We start from the raw sequence: 17030 nt of genomic DNA, 5'->3' as shown, positions 1-17030 counted from the left end.
AAAAGGCGAAATTTTTCTACCATTTATGGCAAATCATCAAATGATGATGATGATGATCATGACAATCCTCCGATTTGTTTCATTCATTGTAATGACGACCACGAAATTGTCCCAAATGAAATAAACAACTATTTGAATTTAAATATATGTTGATTGTTGTTTCAAACGCACTTCGATAATTTTCACGAGTTTGCATATATAGAGACATTTGCTATGCCATATATTGCTTGGATTTTTTTTCTCCAATTTGGTTGAGAGTCTCGTCTTTATTTCTATAAAAAAGTCATTGTTTTTTCAATGGCTTTGTAATGATAATTTCATTCTTAACCGGATGTTAGTTGGTTAGATTTGGTTGAATAAAGTTCGAATAAATTATATGGTATCCATGGTTAGGTATCCATGATGATCATCGTTACACAAAGAACATTTTCTATACATAACGATTAATTTCTGTTCTGATCTCAGACAAACAATGGTAGTTTTTTTTTGATAAATCGGTTTCAAATGTGCTATCTATATTAACCTTAATTATATATAGTGGACAGACAGACAAACATACAGATGTCCGGGGAAGAAAATCAGCTGTACGAATTTCCACGTGAATTTTCTTTTCTGTAAAAAAAAATTAACAATGAAAACAATAACATTCATAACCGGAAACAAACATAAATTGAATGAAATTATAAATATAATTGGTGATAATTCAATGTTTCAAGTATATAATAAATCATTTTTATTCTGTGATTCTAATCATCCTTTTTTTTATTATACATGAAACAGATTGTCCATCAGAAAATTGATTTGCCAGAATATCAAGGAGATTTAGAATTTATTGTTGAAGAAAAATGTAAAAGTGCTATCCGTATTGTAAATGGACCAGTATTGGTCGAGGATACTTCACTCAAGTATGTGATTTGATTCATTCTTTTTCTGATTATTTATCCGATTGTTTTTTAGCATTACAGCCTTGAAAGGATTACCTGGTCCTTATATAAAATGGTTTATGGATGCAATAGGTGCGGAAGGTCTGCCTAGAATAATAAAAGATTGGCATGATAAAACAGCAACAGCCATTTGTATGATGGCTTTCATGGAACATATCGATGGCCCTGTTCATATTTTTCGCGGTATGATCGATGGAAAAATTGTTCATCCAAGAGGCCGTCTTGATTTTGGTTGGGATCCTTGTTTTCAGCCAAATGGATATCAACAAACGTATGGAGAAATGGATTATTCATTAAAAAACACTATATCACATCGTTTCATTTGTACAACAAAATTGAAAGAATTTCTACTCAATTATAGTTTTAATTAATGTTTTTCAATTTGACATTCTAATTTATCACAAAAATGTTTCAAAAATAGTGGCTTTACTTGATCAATGGAAATATTCTTATTTAATTCATTTGATATTGATGTAACTGATTTATCTTCAATTCCACATGGAACAATGTGATCAAACCAACCAAGATTGACATTACAATTGATAGCCACTCCATGCATCGTTACATATCGACTACAATGGATGCCAAGAGCAGCAATCTTTCGTTCTGAATCTACCCAAACGCCAGGATAACCATCCAATCTGGCTGCTTTGATTCCGAATTCGCTGCAAACATCCATAATTGTTGATTCAAGTTGACAAACAAATTTTTTAACACTATTTTTGGTAATGGGAAAATTTTTAAGATTCACGATTGGATAGGCAACTAGTTGACCGTGACCATGAAATGTTATTAATCCACCACGATTTGTTAAAGAAAAATCTGCTCCTAATTGTCGAAGTTTTTCTTGAAATTCTTTATCCGAATATTGTTTACTTCGAATACCAATTGTATAAACTGGATCATGTTCAACGAATATTAAATAATTTGGTCCTGAATTTGTCGCTGATTCTTGTTGAACTTTGGTAAATAATTTTTGTTGTATATATAAAGCTGTACTATATTTAAGACGATTCAAATCAATGACTCGTATTTTTGGGGGGTACATGTTTATTATTTGAGAGTATATATGAAAATTAATTTAGTAAATTTGAGTTAAATAAATCCCAAAAAAAGAGAGATCCTCGTGCAAGGTCTTGATCAAAAAACACATAGGATTAAAATAGACCCATTTTTTTATTAGTCACGTGGTTTGATTTTTAATTTTATTCGTATTCAAAAAAAAAAAAAAAAAATTTCATGCCATGGATATTGACATTCCTGATGGTAAATAAATCTTATTTCTCATTTTTATTTATCATAAATAATTGTCATTTGTTTACATGTAGAAATATCAATCTATAATTTTATTCATTCTCATATCGTCGAGATAAATGCATTGAAAAAACAATGTCAAACAAAACAATGTAAAAATGTTTTGCAACGCGTACCTCGCCATATACGAAGACGAGCTGCTAGTAATAATCCAAAACGTTTGCCAAAAAATTTGCAAAAATTCATACCACAAATTAAATCTACAAACAAAACTTTATTAAACAAAAGATCATCAAAACGACGACAATGTAAACGAAAAATCCGTAAACGTAATAAGGATTCTCGCCGTACCATTTTACATATGTGGTTTACAAAACGTTTCAAAATGGAATTGTTATGGAATATTTTTATTCCATGGAAAAATAATATGAAAAATCAAAGAATCTTATATCGTGGTACCAAGAACGGTAGCCTATGTTATTATCTGCCATTTTTAAAAACATTTCTATTACAATCACTGGATTCCAACATTGAAAGTATTTATGGACAACTTTCAAATTTTATTCCAGCCTTGCAACTGGAGCAACTGAAAACAGTTCCTGTTCATCATTCTATCAAGATAAATTTATATGAATACGAAAAATATCCATATAATTTAATCGGTCCTTGTGATGTTGTCAAAATCGAACGAAATGACAATTTATCTTTATCCTTTACAGCACATCAACTTTTTTTCGAAGCCATATTGGAACAATTTCTTGAACACAATATCACATTATCATTTGAGCCAATAGATTGTTCTTGCGTTCGTCTTTATGGTCCACATTCATTTGCACGTCTCAGCAAAAAAATTGGAAAAAAAATTCCAACATTGGAACATGAAAAATGGCATGGTTTGGATCTAGATCAATCAACGAATTTGAATTTTTCAATGTTTTTCAATAATTTGGAAAAAGAAATTATTGCATTTAAACAGTATCGTCTTGATAATCAAATTGAAACAATTGAGATTTTAATTCCAAATCAAAATTTGAAAAAAATTTGGAATAAAATTAATGCAAACATGGCACATTTGGTTGGCGGGCTACGTGATTTAGAAGTGATGACAGTCGATACCAATACATTACTGTATCCACAAATCGGTTATAGAGATTGTATGTTTAATCGTAGTAAAAACCCGAATACATCTTGTGCAATTGGATTCAATTTTGAGAACAAATATATCATTCGAAGTCATGAAATTTTATCCAGCCTCGATACCTATCATTCAGTTGATAAAATTGTCTGCAATATTATTGACCCCGAAAATGCTCTGATCCAGGTCATGGTGGATTATCTAAGAGGCACGCCCAATACTGATGACATAATTATAGTTCCCAAATCATTGGATCATTTATCGATATCTACTGATGATGGTGATTGTTTGAAAACTGAAAATATTATCAATACTGTTAATGATGATGATCATGAACCTATCGGTTTAATTGAATACGGATGTTTTTCAATGCGAATGGCCCATTCACGTGCCATCGGTATCATTTCTCTTCAAGGCTTGGAAAAATTATTTATGGTCAACCAGAATCGAACGCAAATGTATACATTGGTCAAAACAAAATTTAATCATTTTAGAATGGTTACAATTTCTCTTATTATTTGTTAATCAATTCTATATGATATTTTTTTAAATAATTTTGAGAACATAATTAATAAAATCAAAATCGTCTATTTTAGATTATCTTCTATGAATTTTTTCATGTCTCGGAGTTCCTATTTTACGAATCGGTAAAAAAAAGATTGAAATTATAATTTAAATTTTTTACATAAAAAATTCTATTACCTCATCATTTGAGCTATGCTGTAATCTTGAATAAATTTTAAAACTGTAATTGGTCAAATGTTTTTTCAAATATTCCGATGTCATTTGTCCCCATTTCAAAGCGACCTGTAAAACATATAATAATATAAAATAATGTAATATAATCATATAATAATTTCAAAAAATTGAAAATTACAATTGGATCCGCATCGCCATGGCACTGAATTGTTGGTGTTTTCTTATTACATTCGCTAATGTTCAACTTATCATGCAAAGGAATCCAACAGCTGAGTGCAATTATTCCGGCCAACGGTTTCGGATAGGTCAAACCGGAATAAAGTGCCAATGCACCGCCTTGTGAAAATCCACCAAGAAGTATTCTATTCGATGGAATGCCAGCCTTTTCTTCTGCACTAATTAATCCTTCGACTAAAGCTTTTGCACGTTCAATTCCGGGTTCATCAACACGGCCATTGGTATCCAATGAATATAAGTCAAACCATGAGGGCATTGGAAAACCACCATTAAGTGTGACCGGCATAATATCACTGATAAATATAACAAATTTACCGAATTATGTAAAGAAAAATATTAATTCATATATATATTACGCTGTCGGACAAATCAGATTGGCATACGATGGTTTAATTGCTTTGATCGTCGATGACCAGCCATGGCCAGTATCTCCAAGACCATGTAAAAAGATTATCTAAATGAAAAATATTGATAATTTTTTTTTATCTGCAGTGAAAAAATTCATTAAAAATAATTACTGAAGCCGTTGGTTTTCCGACAGCGTTTACGACAACGTTACGGCTCATTGTTTTAGAGTTTTTAGCACTTTTTCGTCTTAATTTCTGTTGTTCATAAAAATGTTCAAATCAATGATGTTGTTGAAAAATGACCACAACAAAAAAAAGTAAACTTAATGACTCAATTTTGACTATTTTTTTTTTTTGCTTCTCCATAATCCAACACACAAACCGCCATCTCTTCAATTCATTTGGAACAAAATTTAATTCCAGCTGATTAATTTCTTGTCGGCTATTTTAATTTTGATGATGTTTTTTCCAGCCACTGGATGGCGTGTTCAATTTTATTCAAAGAAAAAAATTCCAACGGCCAATAGAATATGTTTAGGATTAGATTGTAACGGTCAGTAAAATTATTCACAAAATCATTAGAATGTTATTTCTTCGATTCTTTCTGAATCTATTGATCGTCAAACAAAGTACAGATTTGATACAGTTTCAATTTGAACAATTTATTGATCAATTTGAAAAGCCATACAAAAATGATCCAAATGAATATATCCGTAGAATAAAAATTTTTGAGGTTTGATCAATTTAACAATCAATTTAAATTAACTCTAAACTTTAAATGAATCATTCTTTCTATTGCAGAAATCATTGAAAAAGATTCGTTTTTTGAACCAATTTCGTGCACATGAAAACAGTGCCTATTATGGCCTTACCAAATATTCAGACTTAAGTCCACATGAATTCAAACAAACTGGTATGGTGATTTTTTTATAACCGAAAATATTTTTTTAAATTAGATTTTTAGTTTTAAAAAATCATGGTTCGAAATTGATAAAAAAGAAAAAATCAAGACGAAATACTATTGAATCTTTTGTCATTCCTTATGATATACCTCAACGATTTGATTGGCGAGATCAAAATGCTGTCAGCAGTATTCGTGATCAAGGAGAATGTGGAGCATGTTGGGCGTATAGCATCGCCACTACTGTCGAATCAATGGTGGCCATTAAAACGAACAGAACTTTGTGTGAATTCAGTACTCAACAATTGGTTGATTGCTCAACGAACCGTGGATGTGACGGCGGTGATATATGCTCGACAATAGAATGGATGTCCAAGATGAATGTCACGTTGGAAACTATTAAAGATTATCCATCGGAATCAATTGCTGGTGATTGTCGAAGTGATTCAAGAAGAAATGGTGTACGAATACGTACTGATCATCTTTGTGAAAATTTAGTTGGTAACGAACATCAGGTAATTAGAATGATTGCCAATCATGGCCCAGTGATAGCAACAGTTGATGCTTCTACATGGCAAAATTATCTTGGTGGTATCATTCAATATCATTGTTTCAATAATCGTAATCATGCCGTTCAGATTACTGGCTATGATCTAACAGGAGATATTCCATATTATCGTGTACGAAATACTTGGAATTTAGATTTCGGTGTGAATGGCTATGTACATATTGCTATTGGTGATAATCTATGTGGAATTGCCGAAGAGATTTCTTCACTTGATCTTGTCGATATTCCTAAGTCATTTTTATAAGTCAATCTTCATTGGTAATCATCTCTCGAAAAACACTTATTGAAATCATTATCAAAAATATCCACAAAGGAATCATAACGATGAATGATGATAATGATTGAAAGAATTCCAATTTAACACATAACAAACATTGGAAAATTAATTTTACGATTATACTGCTCACGATGGTACGTTTAGATTGAAAATCATAATAAAATTCCGTTGTTCGTTGTCGGGCATAATACAGAAGAAATGTGAAAAGATCTAGAATCCATATTGGTGTGAATATGGAAAACCAAGTCCATGAAGATTTTCCATCGATTTTACTCAATAATATGATTAGAAAAACGGTAATCAACAATGAAGCAAACAATGATCGATGTGAAAGTCTCATTTTTTCGAAAAAAATACAAATAATACAAATATATCACAATCAAGCTTATGTTTGAAAACAAAAAGAACAGTTAAATATTATTATTATTCATTATGCTCACTTTACAAAATACACAAAAAAAAATAAATAAAACTTAAAGAATGATTAAATGAATTTTTCGATAGATGGCATTTTTCTTCAATTTGGATCGATTCTTTTGGCCCGCTTGTTTCAAAATTGTCATTAAATATCCATTGTTCTTATCAAACGCAACAGAGCTAATAGAGATCGTTGCAACAGAATTAGCAGATTTAATGAAAAAAAAAAAAAAAATTTTATTGAATAATAAAACTAATTTATTATATTAAATAAATTCATTGTTAAAGTTTTATAAATCATTTAGAGACGGTTTTTTATTAATTTTTCCAATTTTTTTATTCGATTCGAATGAATCGAAGAAATTGATCCAGATTCATTAGGTTCTGATTCCGAAATTTGAATTTCTGTTTTATAATCTAAATTCTTGTTTTCATAATTATGGATCATCTTTTTTTTGAACAATTCAATTAGTGTTAAACTTTCCGATTTTCTTATACCTTTCATTTCAATTATTTTTTGAAATTCATTCATATCTTTTTCTTGAAACAATTTAAAATAATTTTCGACAAACATTTCGGCTGGTGATGCAGGTACTAATAAAATCTTTAAAATCATTTCGGCTTTAGTCATGCCGGTAATCACCGTATTGGTATATGACGATGGAATACTATTATGACCGACATTGATAAATTTATATTCAGGCAATTCAAGCAGAATCTTTTTCATTGTATGTGCATCGAGCAACAATTGTTCAGCAGCTCCTTGGCTAAGTGGTTTACATTTGAATATATTCGAGATGAATTTCGATATGAAAGCTTCGACAAATTTTTGACAAAATTGATGATAATAATTAGGAACATCGGATAGATTTTCTCTGATCAAAGGAAATGATTGATGGCATGTCAATATCAATGATGAAACATACTGACTATGGCCAATTGGTGTGCCCATATTTGCCCATTGTGTTTTGATCATTGTATTCAATGCTTGTTCACAGCTATTCTCAACCGAATGTGACAGCAATTGTAGACAATTTGATGTTATACCATGAAATATGTCACATTCTACATTCATGTTGATCTTTTCAATCAATGATGGGTCAATTTTTTCCTGTATTTTTTTCTCCAACTGTTGTGTGGTTTCCAGGCAATAATTTGATGTTAAAATGATGGAACAAATTTGTTTGATTTCTGGATTTGTGTAGGATTTATTGTCCAGATCTTTCAAAAATATTTGAATCAATCCAGCAGCTGATGATGCGGCAGAAAAAACCCCAGAAGCGCTGGTATTGGATATCGTATTTGAAAGTGATGATGCCAATGAAATGTTCGATCCGACACGTGGTATCGTATTTTGCAAAATCTTATGAGCGTATTCACGTAGGTATTTCTGGAATGTATTGGACAATAATACCAATGGTAAACGATTACTTAATGAAATACATTGAATAAGACAATTTTTATATTGCGTGAATAGTTTTCCACTAGAAGAAAATATTTCTGCTTTTGTAGATTCTTGATTATTCATTGATTGTTTTGTTTGCTCTTCAACAAATTGATTAACCAGCTTGTCGAAATTTTTATCTTGAGCATCAACATAAATATTGAGGTAATTTTCAAAACAATTAGTGATTAAACCAGAAAAAACATTTTTAGATTGAAAACTAGCTTTTTCCTGCCGAATTGTAGCACCGGAGAATCGTTGATGCAACAGTTTTTCAAAAGCTGTAGCCTTCGAAATAGCTGGAAGCAGAATATTCACATCTAGTTCGATGAATCGATTATTCATCACCTGAATCAAATCTTGTCGGGTAATTTTGCAAAATTCCACTGCAATACATTCACTAATTTCCCAATTCGGTGGAAATAAAAATCCAATCTTATCTTCAAAAACAATAAGATGTTTTTTTAGCCATGAAAAACGTGTATCAATTTTATCCAACCAAGCAATATCTTGATTATCTTGGAACAAAGCTTTGTACTCGACTAATTCAAGATCGACTAGCCATGTAATCAATTGTCGTTTGTATTTTGGCTCTAAAATTGACAACACTAAACAACCTTCGGCCAATAATTGAATTTGATTTTGTGAAAGTGATTTGGTCATATTTTTTGATTCAAATGTTTCGCGAAAATCGCCAAGGATTTGTTCACCTAATTGATTGCATGTTTCATCAATATCTGAAGTTAATTTTGATATGTGAGGAATGTGTTTAAAACGATCAAATTGTTTCAGTACGTCCAAGATTCCCTGAAGGGTTTTCGATGCAGTACCATATTGTCGTTTTTTAGCCGTCTCTTTTAAAATAAATGTACCTTGTACAAGTATATGTAAATTATTTAACATGATTATAGACAGCGTAAGATTTCTTTTGGCATTATCCAATTGTTTAATATTGCACGTAATTTCATCCACCTGTATGAACATGAGTTTATTAGAATATAAAAAATTCATCGAATGGAAAAACTTACAATTTTTTCTGACTGTTTTGCCTGATTTTTAATCTCATGTATTACAGTAGAAAGATTGATTATCAACCCTCTAGCATTTTCTAAAGTTTTTCGTCCATTTTCTTCGACAGTTTTCTGCGAACATATTGCCTCACGAATTTCTTTATCTAAAACACTGGAATATATGCGTTTTTTTAATATTGGATTAATACATAATTTGATAGATTTACCCAATTTTATCCTTTAGAATTTTGAGTACTTCATCGATGTTTGATAAAGATTGCTCATTTGGAAAGATTTTATTAATATACTCGATGTTGGTCAATTCTGTTTGAGGTGAATTGGATATGACCATCTGTTAAATAAAAAAAATTATAAAAAACAAATAAATTAATCTATACAAGAATAATTACTTTTTCAAGAATATTATTAACATGTTGAGCGATGTCCATCTCTTATTGATTTGGCATCAAAAATGATAAAATAAAAGAAAATAAATAAAAGAAATCATTTGATTGATATGATGATTTTTTCTTGAAGGATACTTTTCATATACAACATGATCAACATTTTGCGTCATTTGTTTGTTCATTTATTATTATTATCATTTTTAAATCGATTATATTCGATTAAAAGATAAATTGCATGACATTTTCTACTGCACATAAGCTTTCATGTGAAATTGAAAAAAGGACAAATACGAAATAATGAACGATATTCAAAGAAAAATTGGTCTAGCTTTGACCATCGTTTCTGGGCTAATAATTTTCAGGTCTTGGATAAAAAAATGGAGAAAAGGACCTCCAAAAATAAAGAAATTGATCATTTACCCCATCAAATCACTACGAGGTTTTTATTATAATTATTTTATTTTTGTTTTGATAAATCTTAATTTTTTATGAATTTTCAGGATTCGAAGTTGATCATCTTGATATTGTGGACACTGGTGTTGAATGGAATGGTTTTCATGATCGCACAATGGCTTTGGTGAACGCAAAGAACATTATGATTTCTCAACGTATGAAGCCAAAACTTGCCCTGATTACAATCCAACTTGAAGATGAACACATAGTACTTAATGCACCCGGCTTGGAAACATTGAAAATTCCATGTTTTGATGACGAAAAACTGATTACCAATGATGTCATCTCTTTCGATATTTGGGGACAAATTACCGAAGGCTATGTTTGTCAAAAGGAATTTTGTGAATGGTTTACCAGATTTCTAAATATTGAAATCAAATTGTTACGTATAGGGAAAGATCTGAAGCATCGTCAATCAGAAGTTTTCGGTGATTTATTAGACAATCGAGTTGTCTATCAAGATGGTTTTCCAATCTTGATGATCAACGATGGTTCCATTGATGAGTTAAATGAACGATTAAAAGGTAAATTGGAAGTTGACTATCGTCGTTTTCGGCCTAATTTTCTAGTCGAAAATGCTGATGCCTATGAAGAGGATGAATGGAATAAAATTCGCATCAATAATTTGGAATACTATATGCCGAAACCATGTGATCGTTGTGTGCTGCCAACTGTCGATCCGGATACAGGTGTTTTGAATCCTGAAATGGAACCATTAAAAACATTGAAGACTTATCGTATCCAAGAAAAATGGACCAAAAAAGCACCAATGTTCGGAATAAATTTGATACCAAAAGGGAATGGAAAAATTTTTATTGGTGATCCATTAGAAATCATTGGTTTATAAACAAGAAATTGAAATCATGCAATAAATACTCAATTCAAATCGGTTGTATCGTAGCATTATTGTTATTAGTAATAGAACTTTCTTCGTCATCTTTTTTCTCAGTTATTGATTTCCGACAATTGTTACCACAATGTTTCATCACCGACGATGTTGACATTAATAATGCTTGTTTTTCCAATAATTGTGCATTTTCTTGAACCGTTCCTAATGATGATGATGATGCACTGGCATTATCATCAGTTAGTGGGGCTGTTGATTGAAAAAAATTTTTATTCAAATAAATTCAAAATTCTTATATTTTAATATAATTCCATTGCAAACCTTTTGGTTGAGTCGAATTGAAATTCATCGATTTGTCTGCATCTTTATTATTATCGTCCATATCCTCACTTTGATTTACTATTTTATTCGTCTTTGAATTCGTTGTGTGCTCACCATTATCAATGATAGGTTTAATCGATGATTGATTTTTCGTCTGAACATCAAAAATTGTACGGTCCAATAATTGTGATTGTGATCGTCCATTTAACGCTTCAACCAAGGGAATAGTCTCATAACCAGGCGGTATGTCGATCATTACATCATTAAGAATGTCATCAGATGATAGGATTGATTGTTGTTGCCTTGAATTGATTAGTGTTCCTGAAGCGTTATTATTCGCTGCTAATGCTGAATCAGCAGCTGATATGCGTTGTACAGCTTTAATTTGTAACAATGCCCGAAATGGAACACGACAAATAGGACAATTGTTAGTCTGGAACCTTAATGATTCAGAACAGCTATAACAAGCACAAAAATGTCGACATGGTAAAATTAATGTGTCTCGTAAATCACTCATACATATGACACATTCGAAGGATTTATCTTGATCATCCTGTTCACCATTCAATTTATCGTTTTTATTATCAGCTTTATTCTCGATACCATAAATTTCTTGCAAAAGATAGGTAAGACCATCAACAAATATTTTCTGTTTGATCGGTTTTAATGAAAAGATTTGATCATAAACTTTTTCAATAATTGCAATTAATGAATGTGATTGTCGTGGCTCATCACCTTCATCGGCCACACAATTGATTACCAATGGATAAAGGGCAGCCACGTTAAATTCACTTTTATCATCGAGTATATTATAGATTAGATCACAAATATTATAATTTTGTGGATTAAAGACGGGTGAACTTTGCGAAAATAATTGTCCAATTCCAGCTTTATAGTGGAATGTTTCCGAACGATACGAATTATCTTTTGGAATGTATTTAATGCCTTGTGTCGAGATATCTTCTTTGCAAAGAAAATAAACCGTTATTGAACAATCAACATCGGAATCAAATATAAATTCGATCTTATAATTAGATTCCGAAACATTATCGATTCCATTATCAGGACTGATGAGTTTGGCAGTTTCTTTACGAATGTTTATCAATGATCTGAGCATTTGCATCGGTTCATTTGGAAAGGGGGCTGCATAAGGAAATGGACTTGGCTTTCCACCAAGATAATTGAGGTCACAATTTTCACCAAATAGATATGATTCTGGTTGAGTCATTTCAAATTTATCATTTCCCATAATAAATGTTGAGCCAAAATAACGTGCTCCATTTTTTGGAGGATAATAATAATAATGATGAGATGAAGAATTTTCTTGATTTTCATTAGCATCTGTGTTTGACCAAAAATTACCCATTTTTTAGAATTTACCAGAACTGTGATCGATAAAAAGATAAATGAACCATGATAATGAATGAAATTTATTTATAGAAAATAATATTATTGTAAACACATCATAAATTAGCAATTTCATCATTATCAGCCAAGTTGGGTGCAAATAGTAAAACTAACATCTTTTCCGTTTTTTGATAATTATCAATTTTATTTTTAAAATCAAATATTTTTAAAAGATTCTGGATAATTTTTCCAATAAAAAGTCCAAAAATGAAAGAATGAAAAAATTTAAAAACAACAAATAAAAAATATATATAGAAAGAAAATATCGTTTTGTTCATGCAATTGTAGATTATCATGAACATGATTGGTCAATTTCTTTTTTCAAAGATCAAGATGTCAATTCAGGATCACTTCCTGCAGAAATGGTGCCATTCTGATCAATACTGGAAACACCATTTTGGTTTTTAGCTGGAGAAATCGGTGAAGTATTTTTATCGTCTATCGAGATATTGCTTCTATGTTAGAAATAATTTTAGTATTTTAATTCAATGATGATGATTTTTGTGAAAAATTATATATCACTTACGAAATTATATTTGTTGCCGTATCGTTTGAAACAGTAGTTTCAGTTTCTTCTAATTTTATGTGACATTCTAGATGACCTGCTCGACGAGCGGACAAGCTAAATCTTTGATATTCACTCGATGATTTTAGATAGAAACCTTCACCCGTATTCGTAAAAACTAAACTAGAAATTCCGTGTATATCTTCTTTTTTTAGAAAATGATGTTGATATTTTCGTTTAAAATCTGACCATGATGAAAATATGTTCACATCTCCCAGATTGGTCAAAAACATTAATGAATATTCCGAAAGATTTGTATTTTGTTTGTGATAGAATTTTCCTATGTCAATTTTTCTTACACGCGCACCTTCATGTGCGGTCAATTTGAATTTGTTGATGGTCTTGAAATTTGGAAGACTAAAAGTTTTGAATTGTTCTTCAGAACAGATCAAAATTCGACTTGGCATCGGCTTTTCATTATCTACCAATTGTGACGGTATATTTTCAAACAATGGTGCTCCATTAGAATCGATTAATCGTATAAATATGATCGGTGCTTTATGTTTCAGTTGCACTTCTTTGGCCAATTGCCAACATCGTGTTGTTGCATTTGAAGCGTTTTTATCGTTAATTAAAACGTAAATTAAAAGTGTTCCTGCATTCGTGCCCACCCAAAAGGATGGACAAGGTTGATCTAAAAAAATATCATCAATAAAACAATGTCATTGATAAAAATTTTACTTACTGTTTATGATTGGTGAAGAACAAAAGTAGAAAAATCGCACCATAGAACTCATCATATCTTCATTCGTCTTGGCGATTACTTCTATGGCCCGTTCAACCGGTTTAATTGGCTCAATCAGATCGGGAAATTTATTCAACCTGCTATTGGTTTCTTGAATTTTTGCCATTGACTGTTGATTCTTTTGAATATTACGTTTGCTTTTCTGAGATCGACTACGCCGTAAACGTCGGAATGATTCACGAAGTGATTTTTTAAAAGATTTACGTCGTGAAATCAAAGCATCACCGCCCATTGCCGATGAAATATTGCTTGGTTTTAACGTTGATTTTACAATTAATCGCAAATTCTTGGAATAATCAAACAATGCAAATCCATGTGCAGTACCAATGCTAACCACTTGCCAACACGTGGAAATAACTAATGCAGTTACAGCAGCAGGTGGATGGATTTGAACCAAACTTGTTGGTTGAAAACCTGAGGGTAATTTAATGTTTGATTTTCGAATGGGTAAACAGCTATGCCCTTTCCATACAAAAGAATCTTTTTCGTCAATTATTCGTATCTCAATGGAATTCGGTGAAAATTCAGCAGCTTTGTCACGAAATTCAAATACGATCATCTGTCCGGCTGTACCACCTATGACCAAGATACCTTGTTCAGAACAAAAAGTAAGTTTTCTTATAGCTAATCTTGGATCATCACTATAAGGATCGAATTGGCCGACTTTACGAAATGGTGGCCATTCAGATTGATCTTCATCTTCACCACTTAAATCATGGTCCTCGTTTTCGATTAAAATATTGTCATCTTCATTAACATTGAATAACTTCGATGTATGTATAGTATACAAATATTTCAATGATTTAGTCGATGCATCCCAAAAACGAACAGTACCATCTTCATGCCCAGTAATTAATAAATGATGACTTTCGTTGATTGATAATCCGGAACCACTAATGGCTGCTATACCTCCATCGATTGGCCAAATATTTGGACTGTATTTGACATTAGACTCTGCATCTCCACTTTCTGATATTCGATTGTAAATATCGGTTTTCACATCAAAACAGTACTGAGAATATGTTATCGGTGATGAATGAAGGCAAGCTAGATAGGGTAATTTGAACTGCGGCCAATCTGGATGCTGCAAATCAATAACGACGATCTCTTCTACCGCTAAAACAATCAAAGCTTGAAGCTTTAAATCATCATTTTCCATAGCTGAGAATATGGGTAGGAAATCCACGACTTTGGAAGTAAAATCCAAAACAACATTTCTCTCATTAGCGGATGAATTTTCTTTTTGAACATTGTGTATAATTGAAACCGTTTCTTTATCACTATAGGATGCACGTGGCATACCCCCATTGAAAACGATATATTCTCTAAACAAAGTAAAAATAATCGATTAAACATTACAATTTTAATTTAACCGTTGTAATTTGATCTACCCGCATGAAGATGAATTCCAAAATATTTTTTTTATCGCCTTACAAGGGAATGGTCCATATGGCAATTTGAAATTCTTACAGTCATGATGTTCTTGTTTTGCCGACCAGATATTATAGCTGCCATCATTATGACAGCTAATAAAATCGCTGCCATTTTTATTCCATGATAAATGTTCTAGGTGCTAAAACCAACGTGAATTGATAAATTTTCTGAAATTGAATAAAACAATCATAAAAAAATTATTACCTGCTCAATGTGAAAATAATTATCTATGGAATTGTTTTGATAGTCCCATAAGGCAATCAAACTTCGATTATAACCGATTAGAATTTTTCCATCGATTCCAGGCTGTTCTTCAATCACTTCAACTGATCCAGGTTTCAATTTCATTTCTTCAGGAATTGATTTCAAGATTTCATCTAGTCTAATTATATCATCTTTCAATTTGAGTGAATCATCGATGTCCAACAATCGTATATCACCATTTTTAAGACCAATGAACAACAAGTTTTCCTTTCCATTCAATGCTAATGACGTGATAATTGTCGCATGATCATTATCGTCTTCACGAACAAAAAAATCATTCGTATATAATTTAGAGATGTCATTATGTGAAGATTTTGACGGAATTTTTAACAAATGTATGGAAAAATCATCACACAAACATAGAACTGCACCCAATCTAGAGATGAAAAAAATCTGGACAATTTCCAGCTCATCTTCGAATTGATAGTGAAATTCGACACCTAATTTACCATAACTGTAAAAATACAATAATTGATTAAGTTAGAGAAACTACACAATGATATTCAGTTTTCATACATTTGTAAAGATCCATTTTTTGTTCCTATTGCAAGCAGTCGATGATGTTTATCAAAAGCTATACATGTAGGATTGGCCGGAAATCCATGCAAAACAGTCTACAGAACAATAATAAACAACAAATGATAATAATAATTGATATTAAATAGCAACGGATGTTTAATACAAATCCATCACAAATAATATGTAAATAATCCTACGAACAAGCGACAAATAATTTTGACAAACCTTTCGAAATTCGTAGAAATCTTTATACAACTTTACTCTATCTAATGCGGTCGTGTGTTGTGAGCTTTTTCCGAAGAACTTCATTTTGATCAATCGCAATAAAATTCGTATGATGATGAGTGTTCATTGATAAAAACAGAATGAATCAATTGAAATTAGTTTGTTGACATAATAGTTTTGTCACTTTAGTTGTTATAGATCAAAAAGCAAAAAAAAACGCTATCAACATCTATACACATAAAATATTCATTTTAAGCAACGTCATTCAATATCCTCATCATAACACAAAATCATCATTACGATATAAACAATAAAAAAAATCAAATTACACGTCACTTTGTTCAAATCTCTAACAAAGAATTTAAAAGGATAGATAGAATATGATGGTAATAAAAACATGAATTTTTTCAATGTTAAAAACAAATCAAAAATCGTTGAATTGAATCTGATCTATTAAACAATTATTATTCATCAAATTTCCAGATAATGATCCATTCAATTTCCATGATGATCCTTGGAGTGAAAGAAAACCCACTATAAAACACATCACACAATCAAGCTCATCGAAAATAGTCACAATGCAATACAATTCTTCATTTTAGCCATCACC

At 31.1% G+C, this 17030-nt stretch overlaps 9 protein-coding genes across 9 annotated transcripts; 4 read left to right on the top strand and 5 right to left on the bottom strand.

Annotated features, from left to right (window-relative positions):
- The first annotated feature begins 553 nt into the window (after positions 1–553).
- LOC124498232 (inosine triphosphate pyrophosphatase) lies at positions 554–1322 on the top strand. The gene is made up of 3 exons (XM_075728537.1): positions 554–715; positions 781–905; positions 958–1322. The coding sequence occupies exons 1-3, from the start codon at positions 632–634 to the stop codon at positions 1313–1315; spliced, it is 567 nt and encodes a 188-aa protein (XP_075584652.1). The 5' UTR covers positions 554–631; the 3' UTR covers positions 1316–1322.
- On the bottom strand, positions 1289–2079 carry Lipt2 (Lipoyl(octanoyl) transferase 2). The gene has a single exon (XM_047061908.2). The coding sequence runs from the start codon at positions 1990–1992 to the stop codon at positions 1312–1314; it is 681 nt and encodes a 226-aa protein (XP_046917864.2). The 5' UTR covers positions 1993–2079; the 3' UTR covers positions 1289–1311.
- Positions 2080–2125: 46 nt separating this feature from the next.
- Positions 2126–3925, top strand: Pop1 (POP1 ribonuclease P/MRP subunit). Its single transcript, XM_047061765.2, has 2 exons — positions 2126–2210; positions 2273–3925. Exons 1-2 carry the CDS (start codon positions 2189–2191, stop codon positions 3856–3858), a joined length of 1608 nt encoding a protein of 535 aa, XP_046917721.2. The 5' UTR covers positions 2126–2188; the 3' UTR covers positions 3859–3925.
- On the bottom strand, positions 3795–4929 carry Apt1 (Acyl-protein thioesterase 1). Its single transcript, XM_047061919.2, has 5 exons — positions 4788–4929; positions 4626–4723; positions 4211–4562; positions 4036–4140; positions 3795–3965 (listed from the first exon to the last, which is right to left on the bottom strand). Exons 1-5 carry the CDS (start codon positions 4833–4835, stop codon positions 3921–3923), a joined length of 648 nt encoding a protein of 215 aa, XP_046917875.2. The 5' UTR covers positions 4836–4929; the 3' UTR covers positions 3795–3920.
- Positions 4712–6634, top strand: LOC124498150 (cathepsin O). The gene is made up of 3 exons (XM_047061865.2): positions 4712–5349; positions 5418–5529; positions 5581–6634. The coding sequence occupies exons 1-3, from the start codon at positions 5200–5202 to the stop codon at positions 6327–6329; spliced, it is 1011 nt and encodes a 336-aa protein (XP_046917821.2). The 5' UTR covers positions 4712–5199; the 3' UTR covers positions 6330–6634.
- A 369-nt stretch (positions 6635–7003) lies between these two features.
- Positions 7004–9786, bottom strand: Vps53 (vacuolar protein sorting 53). Its single transcript, XM_047062540.2, has 4 exons — positions 9644–9786; positions 9461–9585; positions 9252–9405; positions 7004–9195 (listed from the first exon to the last, which is right to left on the bottom strand). The coding sequence occupies exons 1-4, from the start codon at positions 9680–9682 to the stop codon at positions 7081–7083; spliced, it is 2433 nt and encodes an 810-aa protein (XP_046918496.2). The 5' UTR covers positions 9683–9786; the 3' UTR covers positions 7004–7080.
- A 13-nt stretch (positions 9787–9799) lies between these two features.
- On the top strand, positions 9800–11241 carry LOC124498750 (mitochondrial amidoxime reducing component 2). The gene is made up of 2 exons (XM_047062545.2): positions 9800–10079; positions 10141–11241. The coding sequence occupies exons 1-2, from the start codon at positions 9938–9940 to the stop codon at positions 10938–10940; spliced, it is 942 nt and encodes a 313-aa protein (XP_046918501.2). The 5' UTR covers positions 9800–9937; the 3' UTR covers positions 10941–11241.
- Mrgn1 (Mahogunin ring finger 1) lies at positions 10892–12701 on the bottom strand. Its single transcript, XM_047062543.2, has 2 exons — positions 11262–12701; positions 10892–11189 (listed from the first exon to the last, which is right to left on the bottom strand). The coding sequence occupies exons 1-2, from the start codon at positions 12625–12627 to the stop codon at positions 10975–10977; spliced, it is 1581 nt and encodes a 526-aa protein (XP_046918499.2). The 5' UTR covers positions 12628–12701; the 3' UTR covers positions 10892–10974.
- Positions 12702–12792: 91 nt separating this feature from the next.
- On the bottom strand, positions 12793–16971 carry l(2)gl (LLGL domain-containing protein l(2)gl). The gene is made up of 7 exons (XM_047062538.2): positions 16421–16971; positions 16193–16290; positions 15617–16130; positions 15370–15551; positions 13919–15303; positions 13195–13867; positions 12793–13123 (listed from the first exon to the last, which is right to left on the bottom strand). Exons 1-7 carry the CDS (start codon positions 16502–16504, stop codon positions 12997–12999), a joined length of 3063 nt encoding a protein of 1020 aa, XP_046918494.2. The 5' UTR covers positions 16505–16971; the 3' UTR covers positions 12793–12996.
- Between the last annotated feature and the right edge of the window lie 59 nt (positions 16972–17030).

The sequence above is a fragment of the Dermatophagoides farinae genome, chromosome 2 (assembly GCF_024713945.1).
Source record: "Dermatophagoides farinae isolate YC_2012a chromosome 2, ASM2471394v1, whole genome shotgun sequence".
Classification (NCBI taxonomy): Eukaryota; Metazoa; Arthropoda; class Arachnida; order Sarcoptiformes; family Pyroglyphidae; genus Dermatophagoides; species Dermatophagoides farinae.
Note: the sequence above shows the minus strand (reverse complement) of the source record. Positions and strands in the feature narration are given on the sequence as shown.